This window comes from Terrapene carolina, unplaced genomic scaffold (genome assembly GCF_002925995.2).
Source record: "Terrapene carolina triunguis isolate 2854851 unplaced genomic scaffold, T_m_triunguis-2.0 Scaffold189, whole genome shotgun sequence".
NCBI lineage: Eukaryota > Metazoa > Chordata > Testudines > Emydidae > Terrapene > Terrapene triunguis.
In genome coordinates this window covers 1,415,464-1,428,386 of record NW_020664540.1, presented here as the reverse complement: position 1 = coordinate 1,428,386, position 12,923 = coordinate 1,415,464, and the positions used below count along the sequence as shown (strand labels likewise).

The 12,923-nt window shown below is 43.8% G+C and overlaps 1 protein-coding gene across 4 annotated transcripts in view; it reads left to right on the top strand.

Moving 5' to 3' along the window:
• LOC112118765 (exocyst complex component 3-like protein) overlaps window positions 1-12,923 on the top strand; it is a 34,941-nt gene that overhangs the window by 14,420 nt on the left and 7,598 nt on the right. For all 4 annotated transcript variants that reach the window (XM_024217185.3, XM_024217184.3, XM_024217186.2 and 1 more), the window contains exons 5-8: window positions 646-746; window positions 3,186-3,278; window positions 4,412-4,544; window positions 11,819-11,929. In XM_024217185.3, the coding sequence (XP_024072953.2) occupies window positions 646-746; window positions 3,186-3,278; window positions 4,412-4,544; window positions 11,819-11,929 (438 nt within the window). The remainder of the gene's footprint in view (window positions 1-645; window positions 747-3,185; window positions 3,279-4,411; window positions 4,545-11,818; window positions 11,930-12,923) is intronic.

Genomic DNA, 12,923 nt, shown 5'->3' with positions numbered 1-12,923 from the left:
GAAGAAACTAAGTGCTCTGCTTGGCTTACCATTTGAAAGTGTAAGGTGGCGTCGGGGAATTAGCATGAGCAAATTGTCAGGACCCTATTTATTATCTTATGCCATGAAACGAAGCCCACCTATTCCTTGCTGCCAGTCTGGTAGAATAAGCATCTCACCCCAGGAATACTGTCTGTGTATGTTTTTATATAGGCATCTTTTTATGGTCAAAGATGGCATTTCTCTATATAGTCATATCTATTCAAATACAAGGTCATGCTAAAGTTGCTGGCAAACCCCACAGAAATGAAGATGGCAAATATTGTATGAATTGGGCCCTGCAGCTGAGTATTATTAGTAATGCCCAAACGTGAGGCCAGATTCTTCCACTCTTATTCGCACTGAGTGGCACCTTACTGCACAGGAAGTCCTACCGACTTCAGCAGAAGCATTTGTGGAGTAACATACTATTCACTGTGAGTCTGGGAATCCAAATCTAGACCCTAGGGAGTATTTTTATTCACATGAGGATTTTTAAAATGAGGAACTAAATCATTCCCTAAGAAGATGGAGGGACTTTTAAAGGTGAAGGAGATGTGAGAAATCATGTGCACCTAATCACATTTGAATAACTTCAGAATGTTCTATCACTACTTAAATCGACAGGTATTAACAGGGAGGGCACAGGCAGTCCAGCATATCAGTGATACCATAAAAGACAGGGTGGAAGCTGTATGTTTGGAAGAACTTCTGCATTTTCTGCATAGGTAAGAGGCCCATCTTTTTCTGCATTGACCCATCGTCAGTAAAAGAAAGAAGAAATGGTAGCAGATTTATTGGTGACTTTTTGTTTGTCTGAACCTATTTTTATTTCCCAATTCCCTATTTATTACCCCATTTTACAGCAAGTTCTCATCAAGCAGCCAGACTCAAGTTTCATCACCTTTCTTGGAGATTTTATTCCTCTGGACTTTTTTGGTTTTCTTAAGTACTTGGGTCAACATTTATTCTGGGAAACAATAGAAAAGGACATTTCACACCCTGTTAGTACCCAGGTCAGGTGTGTTGTATGTGTAACAGTAATGTACCAGTGCCATGCACATTCTGGGGTCTGTGAGGGCCTCATCTAATGACTGCTGAAGTCAATGGAAAGACTCTCATTGATTTTAATGGGTTTGGAATCAGGCCCAGAATAAGGCTCTCACTAAATTACCAGTAAGGTGTTTTTTTTTTTTTTTTAAACTCTCTTTCCTAACTGTTCAGAGAGAAGACTCTTTTCCCACTCTTAGTTACTAAAAGCAGAGGACACTGCCTCCTCCTAACCCTTTCCCACTTGAATAAAGTACTGCACCCTCATCTTTCTTTCTTTCTTTCTTTCTTTCTTGTTTTAACAGGTCTACTTACCATGTAAGTATCAGAGACAACACAATAATCAGTACAACAGTGAGATTTTGTTTAGAGAAACATTCTACATTAATATAATAATCGGGTCTCTCTATTTAACAGGCTTTTACCATACACTCCCCAGGGTGTGTTGTTTCTGGTGGTTTTATTAAACCGAGTGACACTTCTGATTATACATTTATCAAATGACATTTATTACAAACATTAATATTTAAAAAAATTGGACAGGTGTCCGTAGTATCTGTTTGCCAGAAGCTGGGAATGGATGACAGGGGATGGATCACTTGATGATTATCTGTTCTGTTCATTCCCTCTGAAGTACCTGGCATAGGCCACTGTTGGAAAACAAGATACTGGGCTAGATGGACCTTTCATCTGATCCAGTATGGTCGTTCTTATGTTCTTAGGTGTGCTTTTTTTCTTTTTTCTTTTGCTGGCTAATGTGCTTTGTCTGAGTACTGAATAAATTATAACCAAATATCTAAGTATTTATTGTCCTATGTCTATTTTGCTGGGAATGTAATTGGTGGGTTAATTTTTCCATAACAACAATCTCCCATATTTCTCTTCTCATTTCTAGCTGCTGAGAGGACAGAGCTCTGGTCCCTCCTCTTGTTCAGGGCCAGCTCTGGCTTTTTTGCCGCCCAAGGCAAAAAAGCCTCCGGCCGCCCGCGGGAGGGGGGGGGGCCGGAGCCCCGGGGGGAGGGTGGCGAGCCCCGGCGGGGGCTCGGCTCTCCCCCCCGGCAGCCAGAGGGCCGGGGGCAGGGCGGCGAGCCCCGGCGGGGGCTCGGCTCTCTCCCCCCTCCCCCCCCCGGCGGCCAGAGCGCCGGGGGCAGGGCGGCGAGAGAGCGGCGAGCCCCGGCTGGGGCTCGGCTCTCCCCCCGGCGGCTAGAGCGCAGGGCGGCGAGCCCTGGCAGGGGCTCGCCGCTCTCCCCTCGGCGGCCGGGGGGAGGCCGCAGGGGGGAGGGCGGCCAGAGCGCCGGGGGGTGGGCGGCTGTGGCCCCGCTCTCCCCGGCGGCCGGAGCGCCGCGCCGCCCCCCTCCAGGTGCCGCCCCAAGCACCAGCTTGGGTGCTTGGTGCCTGGAGCCGGCCCTGCTCTTGTTTCTTGGAGGAGGATGAGTGTGCTGTCTCTGTATTCCCACCTGCCATTCTCTATAACAGGGATGGGGACTTATCATTTCTTCTGGCTCCTTCCTTCTCTTCTTTTTCCAGTATGGGTCTCTCACTGTATCCCATCCAGCAGAGAGTCCTGTACTACTACTTGTAGGCAATATATTTTCAGAAAGGAGTGTGATTTTTTTCTTTTTCTTTTAAAGTTCACTGTCCCTTTAAATTAACAGAGGGAAGGAATTAAGTTCAAGAGTGAGTTGCCCAGCAATGCTATAAATCTGAGGCCTTTAGGGACTCAAGCTCTCACCAGATTTCACTGATTACTCATGCACCTTGAGTCTTCTAGAAGTGCACGAGGTTTCGGGCAAGTCCCTTTTGCTTTGTCGCTTACAAAGAGCAAGTATTTAAAAAAATTAACACACAAAATCCCCAGAACCACTACAGTGACACATGCCTAAGCTGAGTAACTTCCCAGTCTTATTACTTTAACACTTCCCTATCCCTCCCAGCTACTTAGGGCAGGGACTGTATCTTTTTCCTATTCTAGAAAGCATCTAGAAGAGTAAAACTGTGCATGCTAAGAATCAAAGTATTAATGGAATATTTCGTCTGTTTGCTGCCAGGCTATCCGATTCTGTAATGTTGGCAGACCTTGCTATTTAAACATGTCTTTGTTACTTTGTTTAACCTAGCTATAAACATGAAGTGAGAAGCCTTCTCCAACTTGACACCTTTTCTGAGACCTACAGCAATTTGCAAATACTTGAGAACTGCTGCATTTTCAGGTGAGAAAACAGACCAGGGTGACATGTGAAGTGAAGTGAATTTTCTGCTTTATGGGCCTCATCTAGCTCCCATTGAAGTCAATGAGACTACTTGAGTGCTTAAAGTTAAGCAAGAGCTTAAGTGCTTTGCTGGATCAATCCCTATATGAACACCCTACATCTTACCTCTTTTTGTTAAAAGGAACAGGAAGCAACAAAGCATAAAAGGAGAGAGGAGGTTCTAGGCACCAAAATGCTCAATTCAGTAATGCTCGTGACAGTGGTGAAAACAGGCTTACTGGTGGTTTTTCTGTGTAAGATTACCCGGGGATCTGCTGGAGTCAGCCAAAAAACCCTAACCCCAAAAATAGCCATAGTGTTTACTTTAATTTTGGAGTCAGTCATGCTCAAGTAATTTTTTCTTTCATAATATATGCGCTGTGATATGTTGCTTACAGTGAAGGCAAGAGTCCCATGATATGTTGCTAACACTGTGAATCCTAAACTGAAGATTTATGTTGGCTCCACTGAGTAGAAAATATTTATATTGTTCTTTTAAAATGTGAAACTAAAAATTACACATTAACCTTTTCCAGAAAATAAAAATGATGATTTCTGATTTGTGGACACCTTAACCTGGGACTTGCATGATTATGTAGATTTGAAGAATGCTCTGATTATATATGTCTGCATTTTTTGCTTGTAAGCTTTGGCCTTCTTAATGTACGGTGCTATTCAATTTGCATTTGTTATGTGCCAAACGTACAAAGGATCCCTGACCCAGTCTCCATTTATCTGCAAGCTGTCTTATATATGCAAATCCTGTTTGTGTGCTATTTTTTGTGTCCTCTCATTTGGGAACATGACAGAATTTGCATTTGCAAAACCCATTTATGTTTGATTTGCATGTACAAGTGGCATTTGTTTGTGTAAAGTTGCACACATTAACGAGAGCACTCAAAAATACATGCACAAGTGATTGTGCACTTAGGCCCTCATCCAGTGATGCAGTTAAACATGTAACAACCTTTAACCATTTGAAAAAAATCCCATTGACTCAAATGGAAGTTGGATCAGGCCTTAAGAGACCATTGACTGAAAATATGGCCCTATGTGACTTTTGGTTTTGGTTTGTTCTTTTTTTTTTTTGACAGAGCTGCTTGGCATAAGCTAACGTACATCTACAGTGCTAGTGCTGACACTGATGCTAAAGTGAAGGAATTTATAGACAGTACAGAAAAACAGAGTAGAGAACTTCTTCTGCAGGCAATTACTTCTAAAGTCAAGGTATCTGAGACCAGTGTTAACATTTAATGATGTTTTCATGCTGTCAGGCAGATGTTCCTATCCTGATCCTGGGGATGATGTATGGCTTTGTCTGCAGGACTGATGAATTGATATATTTTAGATCTGTATCTTGGAGCTTCTGTCTATTTAATCATTCAGGATTCTGATACTCTGCTTTTTGGAGCCATAATCTTTTCTGCTATTACTAAAGGTGCACCGATGGCTGCCCACCTGTATTCAAATCCCAATAGCTGAAGTGAAAAATATTAATTTCTAATGGTTATGAATTTCTCAATGAACAAAGTTAAATAATGTGATGCCATTTATCTTTGGTGTGTTGTTCACTTCTTCACAAAGATGAAGACCACTACAAACATATCAGATGGCTGTCAAAGCCTGTGTGTGTGTGTGTGTGCGCGCGCGTGCCCCCTTAGTTAATCCTAGGTACAGAGAAGGTAGATCGAGGGCTTCTGTTCTCCATATCTCATAACTCAAGAATGAGGGGACATTTGGTGACACTGAAAGGTGGCAAATTCAAAACTGATAAAAGAAATACTTTTCTACATGGTGCACAATTAGACTGTGGAACTCATTCCCACAGTAAGTCATTAAAGCCAAGAATTTAGCAAGATTCAAAAAGCACCTGGACACTTATCTGGAGATCAAGAATTTCCAGAGTTATAATAGCTGATGGAAACAAAATTTGGGAAGGGATTTTAAACCTCATGCTTCAGGCCTTAAGTCAGTCTCTGACTGTTAGAGATCAGGATGAGACTTAATATGGAGGGCAGATTATCTCGCATATGCCTGCTGCAGGGTTCTTGTACCTTCCTCTGAAGCATCTGGTGCTGACTATTGTTGGAGATCGGATGCTGGACTAGATGAACCACAGGGTTGATCCAGTTTGGCAGATCCTGTGATCCTAATCTGTGTTGGCACATCCTGCATAGCCTCACTGATATAGCTATTGCTTCACTGAGAGGCTGTCTGCCTTCCACAGTCTTATGAAGTGTGTTATAGCCGTGCTGGTCCCAGGATATCAGAGAGACAGTGTTGGTGAGGTAATATCTTTTATTGGACCAGCTTCTGTTGGTTAGAAAGACAAAATGTCGAGTTTACACAGAGGTCTTTTTCTGGACTGGGAAACTTTTTCAGGTCGGGCCAACACTACAAACTTACACATAGGCCCTGGAACTAAGGGTGCAGCATCCCCTGGCTTGAAGTGGTTTCCTTCATATACAGGGTTTACAGTTTGGTTCAATGGCTCTCAGCACCCGCACTATACAAATTGTTTCAGCACCCCTGAACTTCCATCGGTATAACTACGTTGCTCAGGTGTGTGAAAAATCCATACCCCATAGCAACATAGTTATGCCGACCTAACCCCTGTATAGACAGCACTATGCTGACGGGATTGCTTTTCCTGTTAACATAGCTACTGCTTCTCATGGAGGTGGATTAACTGCGCTGACAGGAGAAGCTGTCCCATCAGTGCAGTAGCATCTTCACTAAAGTGCTACAGCTGCAGTGCTGTACGGGTAGACAAGCCACCAGAGTGAGTGTCACACCTAATGCAAGATGGAACAGATTGTTTAGTTTAATTGTTAACACATATTTCGAGGGACCATTGAAGGTGAAGTGGCCCGTTAACACCCCTCCACTCATAGAGAGGAAAGGAAGAGAGGGGGAAGCAGCTGGGGGAGGGGGGCATTATTAGTGGATTACAGATTGTTCTAGTAAGCGATAAATGCAGTGTTTCTATTCAGTCCATGATTAAGTAAGTATCATTAAGTAAGTCTAGCAAAGTTATGAATTTAAGATCCCAGATTCGTTTTTTGAAAGTGTTGTGCAGGTTTCCTTTGAGGATGAGGACTGAGAGGTCGTAGAATCATAGAAGATTAGGATTGGAAGAGACCTCAGGAGGTCATCTAGTCCTACCCCCTGCTCAAAGCAGGACCAACCCCAACTAAATCATCCCAGCCAGGGCTTTGTCAAGCCGGACCTTAGAGATTTTTAAGGATGGAAATTCCACCACTCCCTAGGTAACCCATTCCAGTGCTTGACCACCCGCCTAGTGAAATAGTTTTTCCTAATATCCAACACAGACCTCCCTCACTGCAACATGAGACCATTGCTTCTTGTTCTGTCATCTGCCACCACTGAGAACAGCCTAGCTCCATCCACTTTGGAACCCCACTTCAGGTAGTTACATAAGAACGGCCGTACTGGGTCAGACCAAAGGTCCATCTAGCCCAGTATCCTGTTTACCAACAGTGACCAATGCCAGGTGCCCCAGAGGGAGTGAACCTAACAGGTAATGATCACGTGATCTCTCTCCTGCCATCCATCTCCACCCTCTGACAAACAGAGGCTAGGGACACCATTCCTTACCCATCCTGGCTAATAGCCATTAATGGACTTAACCTCCATGAATTTATCCAGTTCTCTTTTAAACGCTGTTATAGTCCTAGCCTTCACAACCTCCTCAGGCAAGGAGTTCCACAAGTTGACTGTGCGCTGTGTGAAGAAGAACTTTTATTTGTTTTAAACCTGCTGCCCCTTAATTTCATTTGGTGGCCCCTAGTTCTTGTATTATGGGAATAAATAAATAACTTTTCCTTAACTACTTTCTCCACATCACTCATGATTTTATATACCTCTATCATATCCCCCTTAGTCTCCTCTTTTCCAAGCTGAAAAGTCCTAGCCTCTTTAATTTCTCCTCATATGGGACCCATTCCAAACCCCTAATCATTTTAGTTGCCCTTCTCTGAACCTTTTCTAGTGCCAGTATATCTTTTTTGAGATGAGGAGACCACATCTGTATGCAGTATTCAAGATGTGGGCGTACCATCGATTTATATAAGGGCAATAATATATTCTCCGTCTTATTCTCTATCCCCTTTTTAATGATTCCTAACATCCTGTTTGCTTTTTTGACTGCCTCTGCACACTGCGTGGACGTCTTCAGAGAACTATCCACGATGACTCCAAGATCTTTTTCCTGATTTGTTGTAGCTAAATTAGCCCCTATCATATTGTAGGTATAGTTGGGGTTATTTTTTCCAATAATTTACTTTAAATTTAGCCACATAAAATTTCATTTGCCATTTTGTTGCCCAATCACTTAGTTTTGTGAGATCTTTTTGAAGTTCTTCACAGTCTGCTTTGGTCCTAACTATCTTGAGCAGTTGAAGGCTGCTATCAAATTCCTCCTGACTCTTCTCTTCTGCAGACTAAATAAGCCCAGTTCCCTCAGCCCCTCCTCGTAAGTCATGTGCCCGAGCCCCCTAATCATTTTCGTTGCCCTCCGCTGGACTCTCTCAATTCGTCCACATCCTTTCTGTAGTGGGGGGCTCAAAACTGGATGCAATACTCCAGATGTGGCCTCACCAGTGCCGAAGAGAGGGGATTAATCACTTCCCTCGATCTGCTGGCAATGCTCCTACTAATGCAGCCCAATATGCCGTTAGCCTTCTTGGCAACAAGGGCACACTGTTGACTCATATCCATCTTCTCGTCCACCATAATCCCCAGGTCCTTTTCTGCAGAACTGCCGCTTAGCCAGTTGGTCCTTAGCCTGTAGTAGTGCATGGGATTCTTCTGTCCTGAGTGCAGAACTCTGCACTTGTCCTTGTTGTGCCTCATCAGATTTCTTTTGGCCCAATCCTCCAATCTGTCTAGGTCACACTGGACCCTATCCCTACCCTCCAGCATGTCTACCTCTCCCCACAGCTTAGTGTCATCCGCAAACTTGTTGAGGGTACAATCCATCCCATCATCCAGATCATTAATGAAAATGTTGAACAAAACTGGACCCAGGACCAAACCCTGAGGCACTCCACTTGATACCGGCTGCCAACTAGACATCGAGCCGTTGATCACTACCCATTGAGCCTGATGATCTAGCCAGTTTTCTATCCACCTTTAGTCCATTCATCCAATCCATACTTTTTTAACTTGCTGGCAAGAATACTGTGGGAGATCGTATCAAAAGCTTTGCTAAAGTCAAGGTATATCACGTCCACCACTTTCCCCATATCCACAGAGCCAGTTATCTCATCATAAAAGGCAATTAAGTTAGTCAGGCATGACTTGCCCTTGGTGAAGCCATGTTGACTGTTCCTGATCACCTTCCTCTCCTCCAAGTGCTTCAGAATGGATTCCTTGAGGACCTGCTCCCTGATTTTTCTAGGGACTGAGGTGAGGCTGACTGGTCTGTAGTTCCCCGGATTCTCTTTCTTCCCCTTTTTAAAGATGAGCACTATATTTGCTTTTTTCCAATCGTTTGGGACCTCCCCCGATGGCCACAAGTTTTCAAAGATCATGGCCAATGGCTCTGCAATCATATCAGGTCAGATATAGAGTGACCGCTTTGTGAAAAGTGTTCACCCACAGGTGATAGGGTGTTTTTGTCTTTTATCATTGTCCTGTGTGAGTTCATTGGGAGCACAGTGATTGTCTGGTTTCATCCACATAGTTGCTATTGGGGCATTTAGTGCACAGGATGAGGCACACCACATGTTGTGATAGGCATGTATAGGACCCATGGATTTTGTAAGATGTGTTGGGGAAGGGGGTGTTGAACATTTTAGCAGTGGAGATATGTCTGCATGTTTTGCATCTGTTGTTCTGGCAGGGTCTGGTCTCACTTTGAATTGGTGTGGCCTTGTCTGTGGAGAACTTGCTCCTGATGATACTCCTGGCGATACTGGGCATTGTTTGAAGGCCAGAAGAAGGGGTTCAGGAAAGATTTCTTTCAGGATGGGGTCCCCATTGAGTATGGGTTGTAGTTATTTGTTTATACCCCATATGGGTTCCAGTGTGGGGTGGTAGATAACAACTAGGGATATGTGGTTAGAAGGAGTTTTATTTCTGTACTGGAGCAGGTTCTCTTGGGATATTTGGGTGGCCCATTCCATGATGCGATCTGCATGTCTGGTGCAGTGTCCTTGTTTGGTGAAGGTGGTTTTGAGTGTGTTAAGGTGTATATCCTAGACTCTCTTCTCTGAGCATATTCTGTGGTATCTGAAGCTATGTCTATACTAGCACTTATGTCAGCAAAACTTTTGTCGCTCAGGAATGTGAAAAAACACCCCTCTAAGCGACAAGTTTTTGCCGGCATAAGTGCTCATGTGCACAGTGCTATGTCAGTGGGAGATGCTCTCCCACCCAGGGCCGGCTCCAGGCACCAGCTTGGCAAGCTGGTGCTTGGGGTGGCCACTCCGGAGAGGGGCAGCAGGTCCAGCTATTCGGCGGCAATTCGGCGGACGGTCTCTCACTCCCGCTCGGAGCGAAAGACCTTCCGCCGAATTGCCGCCGCAGATCGCAATCGTGATCGCAGCTTTTTTTTTTTTTTTTTTTTTTTTTTTTTTTTTTTTTGGCTGCTTGGGGCGGCCAAAACTCTGGAGCCGGCCCTGCTCCCACCGACATAGCTACAGCCGCTTGTTGAGCTGGTGTTATTATGTTGATGGGAGAGCTCTCTCCCATTGGCATAATGTGGCTACACCATTGATCTTACAGCGGCACAGCAGTATCGGTACAGCTGTGCTGTTGTAATCTTGTAAGTGTAGACATGGCCTGAGTGTCTTGCTGTAGATTACAGATTTCTTGGGGTTTGGGATGATGACTGGATCTATGAAGGTCGGTGTGGTGATCCAAGGGTTTCTTGTATATAGTTGTCTGTAGGGTTCCATTGTTGAAGCTGATTGTGGTGTGCAGGAAGTTGATGCTAGTGTGGGAGTGTTCCAGAGACAGTTTAATGGATGGGTGGTGGTTGCTGAAGTTGTGATGGAAATCTATGAGGGACGTAGGTCGTCTTTCCAGAGGATGAAAATATCATTAATATATCTCAGTGTGTGGGAGTATGTGATGATTTCTTGTTTGAGGTGGTTCCTCCTGAAGCATGTGAGGTGCAGTAAGTGGTGCCTCAGTTTTTCTGAAGTCCACCTGCCGAGCTGTTCAGCATATTTGGAGTTGTATGTAGTGGTCAGAGTGTGTTAGATGATGAGACCTCTGGGGATAATGTTTTGTTTCTTGTATTTGCTCAGGAAGTAGATGTTGTGGTAAGTTTTGCTTCCTTTTTCTTTATGTTGTGTAATTTCCATTTCAGATGGTAAAATTAGGTATCTTCCATTATTGCATGCAATGTTGTTGTAGCCGTGTTGGTCCCAGGATATTAGAGAGACAAAGTGGGTGAGGTAATATCTTTTATTGGACCAACTTCTGTTGATGAGAGAAACAAACTTTGGAGCTTACTCAGAGGTCTTCTTCAGCTCCCCACAGACCAGGACACACCAACTTAAAGCAGAACCAGACCCTATCAGAACAAGAGACATATCTCCACTGCAGACATATCTCCACTGCTGTAATGATCAACACACCCTACAACACACCTTTCAAGATCCATGTATCCTACATATGCCTATCACAACAGGTGGTGTACCTCATCCAGTGGATAATGTTTTCACCCCTCAACTCACAGAGTAAATGCCCCAGTAGCAACTATGTGGGTGAAAGCAGACAGTTACTACAGTCTTGCATGCATTCACCCAGGAAAATGATAAAAGACAAAAACACCCTATCATCTGTCGGTGAACACTTTTCACAAAGCGATTATGCTATATCTGGCCTATCAGTCCTCATCCTCAAAGGAAACCTGCACAACACTTTCAAAAGATGAGTCTGGGAGCTTAAATTCATAACTTTGCTAGACACTAAAAATCATGGACTGAATGGAGACCTGGATTTATGGCTTATTACAAAAAAATCTATAACCCATTAACAACCCCCCCCACTTCCTCCCCTCCCATTCCTCCCTATGATTGGAGGGGTGTTAATGGGCCACTTCACCTTAAATGGTCTCTGGAAATGTGTTAACTATTTATGCTAAACAATCTGTTCCATCTTGTATTTAGCTGTGACACTCTGAGTAAGTTTCCCAGACCTGAAGAAGAGCTCTGTGTAAGCTCAAAAGCTTGTCTCTCTCACCAACAGAAGTTGGTCCAATAAAATATATTATCTCACCCACCTTGTCTCTTCCAGAGCCTGAGGTCTTCCAGTGTTTGGCTCAACATGTTAATTTAGTCTATCTTGGGTTTTAATTGTTTCCTGCTTTCATCGTTTTGCTTATCATTTGAAACAAAGGAATGAAAAGAAGATGCTGCAGCACTTGAATGACTCCACCTGTAAAAGTGGATGGAGAAACAGAAATTATGCTTCTGTGATGTTTCTGAATGGCCTGCCTCTGACCTCAGTTATTTCCTATTCTTCAGGTGGCATTGAAGGATCACTTCAGAAAAGATAATAGTGATTTTGACAAATTTCTAGACTGTTTACGGTCAAGTTTTTCAAGGTTTGAGATGAAAAATACAGAGACCTATGAGGTAAGAAATAAGCAAGATATTACTAAGAAAAACCACCACAAACCATGCCATTGGATGTTGGGATTGCTAAGTATTTCAAAGTTAACCCAAATTCCCATTTAGCCCCAAATGGTTTAGAAGAAGACCTGATGGTCTCAGTCCAGTTCCTAACAGACAAGTGTCAACATCACAAAAACCACTATTACGATTACAACTCTTGTTGTGATCTTAGCAGAGAAGCCAGGAAATGAATGGACATGGAAACGGGGGGCGGGAGTGGGTTGGACTACCTTAAAAGGTTCTCCCCCCTCCCCAGTCATGGCTGTAGCAATCTGGCTAGCTAAGCACTTATAAGGCCCCCATTACTGTAGTATCTGAAACCCTCATAATCTTTAATGCATTTATCCTCAGAACATCCCTATGAAGTAGAGACTTGCTATTATCCTTATTTTATTGGTGGAGAATGAAGGCCAAGAGAAACTAAACAACTTCCCTAAGGTCTCTCAGAAAGTCTGTGGCACAGCAGGGATTTGAATTTGGGTCTCCCATGTAGACAGCTAGTTCCCTAAACACTGGGCTATCCTCCCTTTCATTATGGGGGAAGTTTGCATTGCTGCTGCCTGTGCTATGCATGTCTTGTGGTTAAAAACAAGACTTCCAATTCCACGTCTGTAAACATGGCACCTTTCACCACCACTAATTTCAATTCAAAGATAGAAAAAGCATTGCAACATTCTGTTTGCTCTTTAGAACCTGTCACTGGACATTGTGTCACATGAATGCCATGTCGAGTAGCAGTGCTGGGGTAGAACACTAAGCCAGAACTGACTCTGTGTTGCCAAGTTTGTTTGGGGGCAGGGCTAGAGATTTCCTATGTGCTTTGACTGCAGCCTAAAACTGACCTGATTTAAATTGCTAATGAACTGTAGTTTTGTCCAGTGAACTGTCTTTTCTTAGTGATATTGAGGGCTAGATCTCCCTCACTCCCTTTAAGTACTTACATGGCCCTCATCAC